General features: G+C 43.7%; 1 protein-coding gene across 4 annotated transcripts in view; it reads right to left on the bottom strand.

The window, feature by feature from the left end:
* Nucleotides 1–16,738, bottom strand: part of LOC139541372 (coiled-coil domain-containing protein 18-like) — a 41,411-nt gene that overhangs the window by 502 nt on the left and 24,171 nt on the right. Inside the window, exon 20 of one of the 4 annotated variants that reach the window (XM_071345965.1) lies at nt 9,676–11,485. The exons of 2 other annotated variants lie outside the window; for them this stretch is intronic. In XM_071345965.1, coding sequence (XP_071202066.1) covers nt 11,473–11,485 — 13 coding nt within the window. In that variant the 3' untranslated portion in view covers nt 9,676–11,472. Of the gene's footprint in view, nt 1–9,675; nt 11,486–16,738 lie in introns of those variants that run through there. One more of the 4 variants, XM_071345970.1, reaches the window with a different exon arrangement.

Raw genomic sequence — 16,738 nt, 5'->3', positions numbered from 1 at the left:
TCAAACGAGAGACCCATATTGAACACAGAAGACTTACAGAAAGACAGTCAAATGAGAGACCCATATTGAACACAGAAGACTTACAGAAAGACAGTCAAATGAGAGACCCATATTGACAAAAGAAGAGTAGATGTTATGTCAGTACTCAGAAATAGACACTGATGTCGAACTGCTGAGGCAACATCTTGAGACAAAGCTGTCAAAACTGAAACCCTTGGTAAACATGTTTTTGTTGAGTGATAACAGTAGTGTAATGACAAGCTAGACATACTGTAGATACCGTATACCATTGTTTCATTAACTTTTTTGGGCTACTCAATTGCAAAACTGCCATAGCATTGCCATATATTATACTTCTGAAAAGTATTCCTTTCCCCACACATATCAGCATGAGTACTTCTTATGCCTCTAACAAAGGAACATTCCATGCCACAGTTGATATAAAATAGATAAAGGTCAGCTGAGGTGAGATGATAACTGGGCCCAATGTAGCAGCCCAGTGAATTAGTGGTGAAACTATTATAGTGTGTGGTGTATGAAAGTAGACAGTAGAGTGAGTGTGTGTGTTATTGTGGTCAGGTTGTGTGTGAGATGCTGTTATAATCTACAGTGTTAGATAATAAGCCTATCATTACGTTAAACTGAGGAACTCATTCTCACACTCCCCTCTCTCTGAGAGCCACACAAGGACAACAGCCTCCTCCTGTCCCACTGTGGACGTGTTGACAAAGATGTTACATGGGAAAGATGGGTTTGGATTGTGGGATAAATGTCAGTGTGTTTTGGCGTGACCGTTTTCCCAGGAAAATAAATAGACATTTATTCGAACCCTCTGCTCTCTGCGCCTGACTCCAACCCACCTTTCGTTAAGGACTCTGACAGGGAGGGGGACAAGGAGCGAGAGACCAAGTCAAGACCGAGATCAGAAAAATGCGAGTCCAATTCAAGACCATGATTGTTATTTTGTCAAATCACCACAATAATAAGGGTTCAAAATGTCCAGTATTTCTGTGTTCATATTTCAGAAAATTTTTTGACATTCAGAACATTGAAAAAATGCATGCTGAGGGAAAATAGAGACACTCTACAAATTATTACTAACCCAAACACAGTGGGGAACAATGGGCCTTCTACGCCTTCAGAGAAGGGCTAAGGATTTATAAAATAACTATTAGAATAATAATATTATAATTATATTATTATTTTCAAAAATGTTCTGATTTAATCTCTTCAGTTTTTGTTGGAAAGGGTTAACACTGAAGCAAAAAAAATATCCAATCACGATTTTTCTTTGCTGGTCTTTGGGGAGATAAATCTAGCTAGCTAAGTCAGCCATTGGCTAAGCCATTAGGAGCTAGATAAAAGGCATCTGCCATTCAACTGTATTAGGGCAACATTTTGGAGTGACAGTGGAATCAACCAATCACATTTTGACTTAATGGCTGCGATCGTTATTACAAAAATGTATGGAAACTTCTGCCTTCTTGAAGGCCAATAGGTCACTGCGCAAGAGCGAGCAGTCATTTTCCCAGTGTCTAGCTAGCTAGCTTTTGTTATCGGCTAGTTTGCAGCGGCTGCAGCAGGTGTTATCAAAGAGGATGTTGTTGCTAATTTGTTAGCGTCTCTCTTTTCAAGAATAACTTTCAACTAGTTAAGTTTCAAATTATCATCATCTGGTGAGTGGAATTGTGTTTTTTATTGCAGCGCGCATGCTGTTAGCCATCTGTTTGAAAAAAAACTTGTGTGTGAAACATTGTTGCATTTAATGTCAAACTGACAGCATTTTAGCAACATGATATCTTATTAAAATCTGTTCATATACACCCCTGGGAAGAATATAACACTTAAACATTTTTTGGGGACAAGCGACCAATTAGATATGGTAATTTCCACGTTTTCATAAATTCTTAGAATGTTTGGGAATTACGTATACTAAGGCATTTGTGGAAATTCTATATCAATATAGAGTGGGAAAGGGGCCATGCGTTTGGACAATTAATAGACACTGCAGTAAATAAAACAGAATAAAAGCATCTGTCTTGTCCAGGACTGGAGTCTACGCAGACCGGTGCACTATAGCCAATCAGAGCTAGAGTAGGTCTTTATACAAACAAGCCATTTGCCACAAGGGCCTGCCATCATTCCCTTTGAACTGGACTGTGTGTTTACAGGCAGTTGCAACAGCGTGACTTTAGATCAGTAGAATGCATTTGCCAAAAGCCACAAAATACACTTGAATGGATTTCTGCAAATATGTAAACACAACAGAAGTATGACCTCCCAAGTGGTGTAGTGGTCTAAGGCACTGCATCTCAGTGCTAGCTGTGCCACTAGAGATTCTGGGTTCAAGTCCAGGCTCTGTTGCAGCCGGCCGCAACCGGGAGACAAATGGGGCGGCGCACAATTGGCCCCGCGTCGTCCGGATTAGGGGAGGGTTTGGCCGGCAGGGATGTCCTTGTCCCATGGCGCACTAGTGACTCATGTGGCGGCCTGGGCGCAGTGCATGGTGACACGGTCGCCAGGTGTACGGGGTTTCCTCCGACATATTGGTGCAGCTGGCTTCCGGATTAAGTGGGCATTGTGTCAAGAAGCAGTCCGTACGGGAGTTGCAGCGATGATAGAAGACTGTATCTACCAATTGGATACCACAAAATTGGGGAGAAAACGGGGTAAAAAATATATATAAATCAAAAACACACCACGGGAGTCCTCTTTGCGTTTGGGAACTTTACTGTCCTATTGATCAAACAACCATGAAAAGGTAGGCTTCTCTCCCTCAGTTATGCACATCAACAAGATCAACAACTAATGCTAGCCAGAGCAAGATTCACTAAAATCTAACTAAGGAACATTAGATAAACCCTCTCAAATTTTGGGCTGTCAAAATTGCACTGATAAATGATGGGGTATTGTAGCCTCCTCGCCCTTCTGCAGCATGCCTGCCAATGCATGCTTGTCCCAACCAAGCACCCAAGCTAACTGGCTAAAGTTGGCTAGCTTGCTAGCTAGCTACTTCCAGACACAAATGAGAGAACACCTCACTCTGACCATTTTACTCTCCATAGCAGAGCTGGTTAGGCTGTTTACATGTTAGTCAAGAACGCTCTAGATAACTATTACTATTTTTGCGTACGTTTACTGACACCGGTCATATTCAGCGGGTGTTGCCCGTTTGTCAATTAATCGATTGTTCTGCCCACTGGCACACTCAGACGAGAGTGCTCTGAAATCGGAGTAGATATCCAGAGTGAATTTGCGAATGCAAGAGATATGTCCACTGGATAACAGTCGTTCAAGTTCTTGCTAGCTAACCAAATGAAATCAGCATCTGTAGCTGTGTATAGCGACCGAAAAACAATGAGGGGATGGCATGACATCCTCTTAGCAGCTAGCTAGCTCTGTTAGGCTGTGTTTTTAGCTTGCTACATAAATAGATACGCTAGCCTATTAGCCACGTTGTGACTTGTGATCATTGCCCTTGCAAAGTTTGATTGTATTGACATCCCTAGCATTAGATACATTCGTCAATTTTCCCCAGAATATTGAGTCATTGAAACTGAAACGGTACATCCCGAATGGAGGCAGCAAACAATGTACCAGGCCAGCTGTGATTTACAACCTAATATCAATATTTTTGGTACTACCAAGAAATGTATTGGTGAATTATATTAATCATGTATTGAACTGCCTTAATGTACGTCATGGAACGTTGAGTCAAATATAACCTACTTTTAAAAACTCTTATGTTGGTTTTGTAGCATGAACTGGAAATGTAACATTTTTGACTGATATGTTGATTGTCTGTTTGCTTCATATCTGCAAAGTAGTTAAAATGCTGTCAGTCCCACTTTAAACTTTAGGTCACCAGTTACTTTGTGTGCTAAACATGAAAAGTTTACAATGGGAAGTACTAGTTTTGATTGGGAAAGGCTTAATGGTTGTGTTTTTGTATTCTTATCATTGGTACTTATCATCCTTTAACATGATGCTGTGTGTGACTGCTGTGTTTCCATCGGCCCTATGCAGTGATGCCTGGAGAAGTGATGCCTGGAGAAGTGATGCCTGGAGAAGTGATGCCTGGAGAAGTGATGCCTGGAGAAGTGATGCCTGGAGAAGTGATGCCTGGAGAAGTGGATATACTCTAATTTTGCCCAAAAGTTCCCAATCGGCCCGCCCAGTGAAGGAAAGGCACCCTGTGTGAAAAATCCTATGTTTTCCTATGGCTTTTCTGATTTTCACTCTCAAAATGTTACAGAGAAAAATATAAAAATGTATTGTCTAAATCCACAACAATCTGATTGGGTGAGCCTGACAGGGCATGATGACTATTGAGCATCACAAATAGCCTACTCACCAACAATTCGGACTAAACATTTTCAATACCTGGTTTGCATACCCATTGTTGCCTTAGTTAGCATTTACTGGTAGATATCATAAGTTGAAACATCTTTCCTACACTACCGGCAACCGATGTCATTCTTCTGTGAGCTGCTCCATGCCAAAACCAGTTGAGAGCTGCACACTCTTGCTACTTGCAGATGACATTACGCTGAAACTAGGCTGTGTGCGCGTAGCGCATCTAAATATATTTCAAGTGCTGTGTGAATGTGTAGGCGACTTTGTGCATTATTTCCCTATTCTACTACATAATTGATATGTCGTATATATCCACTACACTACATTGATACGCATCAGTAGGGATTAAGAAGTGAGTATATGCAATACCCACTGACAAAAAGTGGGTGTACAGTTTATACCTGCGTATACACTCCACTACACCACTGGCCCTTTGTGTTTAACAGCTCAGCATTCAACACCATAGTACCCTCCAAGCTCATCCTCAAGCTGGAGGCCCTGGGTCTCAACCCCGCCCTGTGCAAATGGGTCCTGGACTTTCTGAAGGGCCACCCCCAGGTGGCGAAGGTAGGAAACAACATCTCCACTTCGCTGACCCTCAACACTGGGGCCCCACAAGGGTGCGTACTCAGCCCCCTCCTGTACTCCCTGTTCATCCACAACTGCATGGCCATGCACGCCTCCAACTCAATCATCAAGTTTGCAGATGACACAACAGTAGTAGGCTTGATTACCAACAACGACGAGACAGCCTACAGGGAGGAGGTGAGGGCACTCGGAGTGTGGTGTCAGGAAAACAACCTCACTCAACGTCAACAAAACAAAAGGAGACGTTGTGGACTTCAGGAAACAGCAGAGGAAGCACCCCCAATCCACATCGAAGGTACAGCCCCGGAGAAGGTGGAAAGTTTCAAGTTCCTCGGCGTACACATCATAGACAAACTTAAACGGTCCACCCACACAGACAGCGTGGTGAGGCTAAAGAGGCTAAAGAAATTTGGCTTGTCACCCAAAACCCTGACAAACCTTTACAGATGCACAATCGAGAGCATCCTGTCGGGCTGTATCACCGCCTGGTATAGCAACTGCACCACCCTCAATCACAAGGCTCTCCAGAGGGTGGGGCGGTTTACATAACGCATCACCGGGGGCAAACTACCTGCCCTCCAGGACACCTATAGCACCAGATGTCACAGGAAGGCCAAAAAGATCATCAAGGAAATCAACCACTGCCTGTTTACACCGCTACCATCCAGAAGGTGACGTCAGTACAGGTGCATCAAAGCTGGGACCGAGAGACTGAAAAACAGCAAAACAGCTTCTATCTCAAGGCCATCAGACTGTTAAACGGCAATTACTAACTCAGAGAGGCTGCTGCCTACATTGAGACCCAATCACTGGCCACTTTAATAAATGGATCACTAGTCACTTTAAACAACGGCACTTTAAATAATGCCACTTTAATAATGTTTACATATCTTACATTACTCATATCACCTGTATATACTGTATTTTATACCATCTACTGCACCTTGCCTATGCCACTCGGCCATCGCTCATCCATATACTTACATGTACATATTCTCATTCACCCCTTTAGATTTGTGTGTATTAGGTAGTTGTTGGGGAATTGTTAGATTACTTGTTAGATATTACTGCACTGTCGGGAACAAGAAGCACAAGCATTTCGCTACACTCGCATTAATGTCTGCTAAGCATGTGTATGTGACAAATAAATTTGATTTGATTTACAAAAAGTGCACTCTCCTACATGAGCGCGCTGTTATATCGGTTAATGTCCCTTCAGAATCACAAACCTATCACACACTGAAGCAGTGGCGACCTGTCATTCAGGGCAGGTGGGGCTCTGCTTTGAGCCCCACATGTTTAGCAAAATATATATATCACACACACATACATATACACACACAAACAGTACCAGTCAAAAGTTGACACAACTACTAATTCAAGGGGTTTTTCTTTATTTTTACTATTTTATAAATAAAACCCTTGAATGAGTAGGTGTGTCCAAACTTTTGACTGGTACTGTGTGTGTGTGTGTGTGTGTGTGTATATACAGTTGAAGTGGGAAGTTTACATACACCTTAGCCAAATACATTTAAACTCAGTTTTTCACAATTCCTGACATTTAATCCAAGTAAAAATTCCCTATTTTAGGTCAGTTAGGAACACCACTTTATTTTAAGAATGTGAAATGTCAGAATAATAGTAGAGAGTGATTTATTTCAGCTTTTATTTCTTTCATCACATTCCCAGTGGGTCAGAAGTTTACATACACTCAATTAGTATTTGGTAGCATTGCCTTTAAATTGTTTAACTTGGGTCAAACGTTTCAGGTAGCCGTCCACAAGCTTCCTACAATAAGTTAGGTGAATTTTGGCCCATTCCTCCTGACAGAGCTGGTGTAACTGAATCAGGTCTGTAGGCCTCCTTGCTCGCACACGCTTTTTCAGTTCTGCCCACAAATTGTCTAAAGGATTGAGGTCAGGGCTTTGTGATGGCCACTACCTTGACTTTGTTGTACTTATGACATTTTGCCACAACTTTGGAAGTATGCTTGGGGTCATTTTCCATTTGGAAGCTTTAACTTCCTGATTGATGTCTTGAGATGTTGCTTTAATATATCCACATAATTTTCCTTTCTCATGAAGTCATCTATTTTGTGAAGTGCACCAGTACCTCCTGCAGCAAAGCACCCCCTCAACATGATGCTGCCACCCCCGTGCTTCACGGTTGGGATGGTGTTCTTCGGCTTGCAAGCATCCCCCTTTTTCCTCCAAACATAACAATGGTCATTATGGCCAAACAGTTCTATTTGGTTCATCAGACCAGAGGACATTTCTCCAAAAAGTATGATCTTTGTCCCCATGTGCAGTTGCAAACCGTAGTCTGGCTTTTTTATGGCGGTTTTGGAGCAGTGGCTTCTTCCTTGCTGAGCGGCCTTTCAGGTTATGTCGATATAGGACTCGTTTTCCTGTGGATATAGATACTTTTGTAAGTGTTTCCTCGTCACAAATTCCTTTGCTGTTGTTCTAGGATTGATTTGCACTTTTAGCACCAAAGTACGTTCATCTATAGGAGATAAAACGCATCTCCTTCCTGAGCGATATGATGGCTGCGTGGTCCAATGGTGTTTATACTTGCGTACTATTGTTTGTACAGATGAATGTGGTACCTTCAGGTGTTTGGAAATTGCTCCCAAGGATGAACCAGACTTGTGGAGGTCTACAATTTTTTTCTCTGAGGTCTTGGCTGATTTCTTTTGATTTTCTTATGATGTGAAGCAAAGAGGCACTGAGTTTGAAGGTCGACCTTGAAATACATCCACAGGTACACCTCCAATTGACTCAAATGATGTCAATTAGCCTATCAGAAGCTTCTAAAGCCATGACATCATTTTCTGGAATTTTCCAAGCTGTTTAAAGGCACAGTCAACTTAGTGTATGTAAACTTCTGACCTACTGGAATTGTGATACAGTGAGTTATAAGTGAAATAATCTGTCTGTAAACAATTGTTGGACAAATGACTTGTGTCATGCACAAAGTAGATGTCCTAACCAACTTGCCAAAACTATAGTTTGTTAACAAGAAACGTGCGGAGTGGTTGAAAAACGAGTTTTAATGACTCCAACCTAAGTGTATGTAAACTTCCGACTTCAACTGTATGTATGTATGTATGTATATATACACTGCTCAAAAAAATAAAGGGAACACTTAAACAACACAATGTAACTCCAAGTCAATCACACTTCTGTGAAATCAAACTGTCCACTTAGGAAGCAACACTGATTGACAATAAATTTCACATGCTGTTGTGCAAATGGAATAGACAAAAGGTGGAAATTATAGGCAATTAGCAAGACACCCCCAAAAAAGGAGTGATTCTGCAGGTGGTGACCACAGACCACTTCTCAGTTCCTATGCTTCCTGGCTGATGTTTTGGTCACTTTTGAATGCTGGCGGTGCTCTCACTCTAGTGGTAGCATGAGACGGAGTCTACAACCCACACAAGTGGCTCAGGTAGTGCAGTTCATCCAGGATGGCACATCAATGCGAGCTGTGGCAAAAAGGTTTGCTGTGTCTGTCAGCGTAGTGTCCAGAGCATGGAGGCGCTACCAGGAGACAGGCCAGTACATCAGGAGACGTGGAGGAGGCCGTAGGAGGGCAACAACCCAGCTTCAGGACCGCTACCTCCGCCTTTGTGCAAGGAGGTGCACTGCCAGCGCCCTTCAAAATGACCTCCAGCAGGCCACAAATGTGCATGTGTCTGCTCAAACGGTCAGAAACAGACTCCATGAGGGTAGTATGAGGGCCCGACGTCCACAGGTGGGGGTTGTGCTTACAGCCCAACACCGTGCAGGACGTTTGGCATTTGCCAGAGAACACCAAGATTGGCAAATTCGCCACTGGCGCCCTGTGCTCTTCACAGATGAAAGCAGGTTCACACTGAGCACATGAGCACATGTGACAGACGTGACAGAGTCTGGAGACGCCGTGGAGAACGTTCTGCTGCCTGCAACATCCTCCAGCATGACCGGTTTGGCGATGGGTCAGTCATGGTGTGGGGTGGCATTTCTTTGTGGGGCCGCACAGCCCTCCATGTGCTCGCCAGAGGTAGCCTGACTGCCATTAGGTACCGAGATGAGATCCTCAGACCCCTTGTGAGACCATATGCTGACACATGCACATTTGTGGCCTGCTGGAGGTCATTTTGCAGGGCTCTGGCAGTGCACCTCCTTGCACAAAGGCGGAGGTAGCGGTCCTGCTGCTGGGTTGTTGCCCTCCTACGGCCTCCTCCACGTCTCCTGATGTACTGGCCTGTCTCCTGGTAGCGCCTCCATGCTCTGGACACTACGCTGACAGACACAGCAAACCTTTTTGCCACAGCTCGCATTGATGTGCCATCCTGGATGAACTGCACTACCTGAGCCACTTGTGTGGGTTGTAGACTCCGTCTCATGCTACCACTAGAGTGAGAGCACCGCCAGCATTCAAAAGTGACCAAAACATCAGCCAGGAAGCATAGGAACTGAGAAGTGGTCTGTGGTCACCACCTGCAGAATCACTCCTTTTTTGGGGGTGTCTTGCTAATTGCCTATAATTTCCACCTTTTGTCTATTCCATTTGCACAACAGCATGTGAAATTTATTGTCAATCAGTGTTGCTTCCTAAGTGGACAGTTAGATTTCACAGAAGTGTGATTGACTTGGAGCTACATTGTGTTGTTTAAGTGTTCCCTTTATTTTTTTGAGCAGTGTATATATATATATATATATATATATAGTGTTGTTGCGTGTTTTGCATGTTATTTTGGCATTAATATGTGTCACATATTAGTTTGCAAACAATGTACAAAAATAAAGCTGCATACAAACATGGTCTCTTTTCAACTGTTCCGCCTGGAACTCTGACCTGTTCACCGGACGTGCTACCTTGTCCCGGACCTACTGTTTTCGACTCCCTCTCTCTACTGCAACTGTTGTCTCTAACGCTGAATGCTCGGCTATGAAAAGCCAACTGACATTTACTCCCGAGGTGCTGACCTGTTGCACCCTCGACAACCACTGTGAATATTATTATTTGACCCTGCTGGTCATTTATGAACGTTTGAACATCTTGGTCATGTACTGTTATAATCTCTACCCGGCACAGCCAGAAGAGGACTGGACACCCTTCAGAGCCTGGTTCCTCTATAGGTTTCTTCCTAGGTTCCTGCCTTTCTAGGGAGTTTTCCCTAGCCACCGTGCTTCTACATCTGCATTGCTTGCTGTTTGGGGTTTTAGGCTGTGTTTCTGTATATCACTTTGTGAAATCGGCTGATGTGAAAAGGGCTTAATAAATCAATTTGATTTATTGATCAAGCTTTGATTATTTGAGTCAGCTGATTAGTGGTTGGGCAAAACACAAAATGTACACCTACGAGGGGCCCCAGGACAGAGTTATGGAAACCTTGATATACCTAACCCTAATCAAGTATTATTATTAGCCATACATCCACTGCCCTCCAGCATGGAGACACACACTCTACCTTCTCCAGGTCCTCCTTTCCCTGCAGTTGTTTCTGTATCAACTCCAGCCTCTCACTCAGAAACTCCACCTGACACACACAAACTCATCTGAACCACTAGACTACACAATTTGCACCTGTACAATGCCTTCAGAAAGTATTCACACCCTTTGACTTTTTCCACATTTGTTTGTATTTCAGCCTGAATTTAAAATGGATTAAATTGAGATTGTGTGTAAGCCAGCAACAAACAATAATTCCACTTTGACATTATGGGGCTGTTTTTCAAAATGTGTACAAATTAATAAGAATGAAAAGCTGAAAAGTATTCAACCCCTTTGTTATGGCAAACCTAAAGTTCAAGAGTAAAAATGTGCTTAATAAGTTTCATGGACTGTGTGTAAGAACCTGCAAGACCTGAAAATGGTTGTCTAGCAATGAGCAACAATCAATTTGACAGCTTGAAGAATTTTGAAAATAATAAAAATGGGCAAATGTTGCACAATCCAGGTGTGGAAAGCTCTTAGAGACTTACCCAGAAAGACTCACAGCTGTAATCACTGTATTGACTCAGGAAGTTGAATACTTCAAGACATATTCGTGTTTTTTTATTATTTATACTTTTATTTTTTACAAATGTTAAACATTTTCTTCCATTTTGACAGAGTATTTTGTGTAGATTGTTGACAAAACATAATAAAATCCATTTTAATCCCATTTTTGTAAGACAAAAAAAAAGTCTAGTGGTGTGAATACTTTCTGAAGGCACTGTATATCAGGTCATCAAAAATGAGTTTGTGGAACACATATGGCTCCGTTATAATAGTTCAGAACACATTTGCAATAACAGTTTAGCATAGGAGAACATACATCTATTTCAACTATCAGAACCATGTTGCATGAGTTGCTGATTGACAGAAAACCTGTTCTACTCAGATGGATTAGTGAGTGCTGTTAACTCAAGTGAGATGTGATGTAGTAAACCTGGTTGGTTCTCTCCTTTGCCTCTCTCTGGGAAATCTCCAGCGTCCCCTGTTGGAGGATGAGCTTCTGCTGCATCTTCTGTGTATGACTCTCTACTGCAGCCTCTAATTTTCTGAGCTTGACACACAGAGAATCACATACACGGATTAAAGAAATTGGTCAAATCATGGTGTTGACGTGAGCAACCATTGTGAGAGATAAAAAATAAAAAAGTTTTAAAAAAAAGTTAACCACATATTTGAAAACATGGTTGTCTGTGTTATGTAGTCTTGTGTACATATAGTGTGTGTGGGGGGGGGGGGGTTGCTTTGGTGCACCTGGAGGGATTTTAGTTCAAGTTCCTCCTGCCTTTCCTTAATTTCTGTGTCTTTGTCTATAATCTCCTGTTTCTTTTGCTCCAACTCTCTACATGTCTCCTCCAACTGACTGTGTATCACCCTGGGGAAACAAACACACATACAGTGGTGGAAAAAGTAACCGATTGTCATACTTGAGTAAAAGATAACTTAATAGAAAATGACTCAAGTAAAAGTATTTGGTCTCAAAAGTAAAAGTATAAATCAATTCTAATTCCTAATATGAAGCATACCAGACGGGACAATTTTCTTGTTTTTAAAATTTACGGATAGCCACTAACACTCAGACATAATTTACAAACGAAGCATTTGTCATTAGTGAATCCACCAGATCAGAGGCAGTAAGGATGACCAGGGGTGTCCTCTTGATAAGTGTGCGAATTGGACCATTTTCCTGTCCTGCTAAGCACTTAAAATGTAACAAGCACTTTTGGGTGTCAGGGACAATGTACGAAGTAAAAAGTACATCATCGCGCACACACACAAGGGCCCAAAAGTGTATCAACAAAGCAGAGCTCGGCGCAAAACCCCAATATCCACAAAATCTAAATCCAGAAGGACTAGGGTATTTTTCTAATTTCACTGAAGTTAAACATTTGTGATATCACTGATGTTATTGTACAGTTAGGGTTTACTGTTTTGATCAAGAGCAGGAGATGATAAACATAGCCGATAGCCTTCTAGCATATGATGCTGCTGTCTGTGTGGGAGAAAAACACAATGCTAAATTTACTCTGATCACATCTTTTCCACGGGGTTAAGAGTTAGAACATGAGCACTGCTTCAGAGACACTCAGCTGACACTAACCTGAGGGACAAGACCAGGAAAACAGAGAGGCAGCATCCCAAAACGCAATCTATTCCCGAAAAATAGTGCACTAATTTTGACCAGAGCTTTAGTCAAACAGCTCTATATCGAGAATAGGGTGCCATTTTAGACGCAGTCAGACAAATGACCCCTGCGTCTGTTCAAGACACTGGAACCATCCAAGCAACGATGGTGCCCTACAGTTTGGGAGGAATGTAAATAAACTCAGCAAAACAATTAACATTTTTGTAAATATTTGTATGAACATAATATTCAACAACTGAGACAAACTGAACAAGTTCCACAGACATGTGACTAACATACATTGAATAATGTGTCTCTGAACAAAGGGGGGGTCAAAATCAAAAGTAACAGTCAGTATTTGGTGTGGCCACCAGCTGCATTAAGTACTGCAGTGCATCTCCTCCTCATGGACTGCACCAGATTTGCCAGTTCTTGCTGTGAGATGTTACCCCACTCTTCCAACAAGGCACAAGCAGGTTCCCAGACATTTCTGGGTGGAATGGCCCTAGCCCTCACCCTACGATTCAACAGGTCCCAGACGTGCTCAATGGGATTGAGATCCGGGCTCTTCGCTGGCCATGGCAGAACACTGACATTCCTGTCTTGCAGGAAATCACGAACAGAACGAGCAGTATGGCTGGTGGCATTGTCATGCTGGAGGGTCATGTCAGGATGAGCCTGCAGGAAGGGTACCACATGAGGGAGAAGGATGTCTTCCCTGTAATGCTCAGCATTGAGATTGCCTGCAATGACAACAAGCTCAGTTTAATGATGCTGCAACACACCGCCACAGACCATGATGGACCCTCCACCTCCAAATCGATCCCGCTACAGAGTACAGGCCTCGGTGTAACGCTCATTCCTTCGACGATAAACGCGAATCCGACCATCACCCCTGGTGAGACAAAACCACGACTCGTCTGTGAAAAGCACATTTTGTCAGTCCTGTCTGGTCCAGTGACGGTGGGTTTGTGCCCATAGGCGACGTTGTTGCCGGTGATGTCTGTCCTCAGTGTCAAAGTGTCAAAGTGTCCTCAGTCCAGCCTCTCTCAGCCTATTGCAGACAGTCTGAGCACTGATGGAGGAATTGTGCGTCCCTGGTGTAACTCGGGCAGTTGTTGTTGCCATCCTGTACCTGTCCCGCAGGTGTGATGTTCGGATGTACCGATCCTGTGCAAGTGTTGTTACAGGTAGTCTGCCACTGCGAGGACGATCAGCTGTCCATCCTGTTTCCCTGTAGGACTGTCTTAGGCGTCTCACAGTACAGACATTGCAATTTATTGCCCTGGCCACATCTGCAGTACTCATGCCTCCTTGCAGCATGCCTAAGGCACATTCACGCAGATGAGCAGGGACCCTGGGAATCTTTCTTTTGGTGTTTTTACAGAGTCAGTAGAAAGGCCTCTTTAGTGCCCCAAGTTTTCATAACTGTGAACTTAATTGCCTACCGTCTGTAAGCTGTTAGTGTCTTAACGACCGTTCCTCCGGTGCGTGTTCATTAATTGCTTATGCATGGGAAACAGTGTTTAAACCCTTTACAAAGAAGATCTGTGAAGTTCAAATCAAATTTTATTGGTCACATACACATGGTTAGCAGATGTTAATGCGAGTGTAGCGAAATGCTTGTGCTTTTAGTTCCGACCATGCAGTAATATCTAACAAGTAATCTAACAAATTCACAACAACTACCTTATACACACACAAGTGTAAATGAATGAATGTACATATAAATATATGGATGAGCGATGGCCGAACGGCATAGGCAAGATGCAGTAGATGGTATAGAGTACAGTATATACATATGAGATGAGTAATGTAGGGTATGTAAACATTATATAAAGTGGCATTGTTTAAAGTGACTAGTGATGCATTGATTACATCCAATTTTTAATTATTAAGTGGCTAAAGATTTGAGTCAGTATGTTGGCAGCAGCCACTCAATGTTAGTGATGGCTGTTTAACAGTCTGATGGCCTTGAGATAGAAGCTGTTTTTCAGGCTCTCGGTCCCAGCTTTGATGCACCTGTACTGACCTCGCCCTCTGGATGATAGTGGTGTGAACAGGCAGTGGCTCGGGTGGTTGTTGTCCTTGATTGTCTTTTTGGCCTTCCTGTGACATCGGGTGGTGTAGGTGTCCTGGAGGGCAGGTAGTTTGCCCCCGGTGATGCGTTGTGCAGACCTCACTAACCTCTGGAGAGCCTTACGGATGTGGGCGGAGAAGTTGCCGTACCAGGCGGTGATACAGCCCGACAGGATGCTCTCGATTGTGCACCTGTAAAAGTTTGTGAGTGTTTTTGGTGACAAGCCAAATTTCTTCAGCCTCCTGAGGTTGAAGAGGCGCTGCTGCGCCTTTTTCACCACACTGTCTGTGTGGGTGGACCAATTCAGTTTGTCCGTGATGTGTACGCCAAGGAACTTAAAACTTTTCACCTTCTCCACTACTGTCCCGTCGATGTGGATAGGGGGGTGCTCCCTCTGCTGTTTCCTGAAGTCCACGATCATCTCCTTTGTTTTATTGACATTGAGTGAGAGGTTATTTTCCTGACACCACACTCCGAGGGCCCTCACCTCCTCCCTGTAGGCCGTCTCGTCGCTGTTGGTGATCAAGCTTACCACTGTAGTGTCTTCTACAAACTTGATTGAGTTGGAGGCGTGCATGGCCACGCAGTCATGGGTGAACAAGGAGTACAGGAGAGGGCTGAGAACGCACCCTTGTGGGGCCCCAGTGTTGAGGATCAGCAGGGTGGAGAAGTTTCCTACCCTCACCACCTGGGGGCGTCCCGTCAGAAAGTCCAGGACCCAGTTGCACAGGGCGGGGTTGAGACCCAGGGTCTCAAGCTTAATGACGAGTTTGGAGGGTACTATGGTGTTAAATGCTGAGCTGTAGTCGATTAACAGCATTCTTACATAGGTATTCCTCTTGTCCAGATGGGTTAGGGCAGTGTGATTGCGATTGCGTCATCTGTGGACCTATTGAGGCGGTAAGCAAATTGGAGTGGGTCTAGGGTGTCAGGTAGGGTGGAGGTGATATGATCCTTGACTAGTCTCTCAAAGAACGTCATGATTACAGAAGTGAGTGCTACGGGGCGATAGTCGTTTAGCTCAGTTACCTTAGCTTTCTTGGGAACAGGAACAATGGTGGCCATCTTGAAGCATGTGGGAACAGCAGACTGGGATAGGGATTGATTGAATATGTCCGTAAACACACCAGCCAGCTGCTCTGCGCATGCTCTGAGGACGCGGCTAGGGATGCCATCTGGGCTGGCAGCCTTGCGAGGGCTAACGGGTTTAAATGTCTTACATCAGCCATGGAAAAGGAGAGGGGGGGCCCGCAGTCCTTGGTAGGCGGCACTGTATTATCCTCAAAGCAGGCAATGGTGTTTAGTTTGTCTGGAAGCAAGATGTCGGTATCCGTGACGTGGCTGGTTTTCTTATTGTAGTCCATAATTTCATGTAGACCCTGCCACATACATCTCGTGTCGGAGCCGTTGAATTGCGACTCCACTTTGTCCCTATACCGACATTTCGCTTGTTTGATTGCCTTGCGAAGGGAATAACTACACTGTTAATATTCGGCCATATTCCTCGTCATCTTTCCATGGTTGAATGCGGTGTTTAGCGCGAATGCCGCCATCTATCCACGGTTTCTAGTTAGGGTAGGTTTTAATAGTCACAGTGGGTACAACATCTCCAACGCACTTCCTTATAAACTCACTCACAGAGTCAGCGTATAAATCAACGTTATTTTCTGAGGCTTCTCTGGAACATTTCCCAGTTCGCGTGATCAAAACAATCTTGAAGTGTGGATTCTGATTGGTCAGACCAGCGTTGAAAAGTCCTTAGCATGTGTACTTCCTGTTTGAGTGTCTGCCTGTAGGACGGTAGGAGCAAAATGGAGTCGTGGTCGGATTTGCCGAAGGGAGGGCGGGGGAGGGCCTTGTATGCATCCCAGAAGTTAGAGTAGCAGTGGTCCAGTGTATTGACCGCACGTGTGCTACAGTCAACGTGCTGATAGAATTTAGGTAGCCTTGTTCTCAAATTTTCTTTGTTAAAATCCCCAACTACAATAAATGCAGCCTCAAGATATATGGTTTCCAGTTTACATAGAGCCCAGTGAAGTTCCTTGAGGACCGTCGTGGTGTTTGCTTGGGGGGGGATATACACGGCTGTGACTATAATCAAA

This window comes from Salvelinus alpinus, chromosome 16, assembly GCF_045679555.1.
Source record: "Salvelinus alpinus chromosome 16, SLU_Salpinus.1, whole genome shotgun sequence".
In the NCBI taxonomy this organism is placed as follows: domain Eukaryota; kingdom Metazoa; phylum Chordata; class Actinopteri; order Salmoniformes; family Salmonidae; genus Salvelinus; species Salvelinus alpinus.
This window is presented reverse-complemented; position numbering and strand designations above follow the sequence as displayed.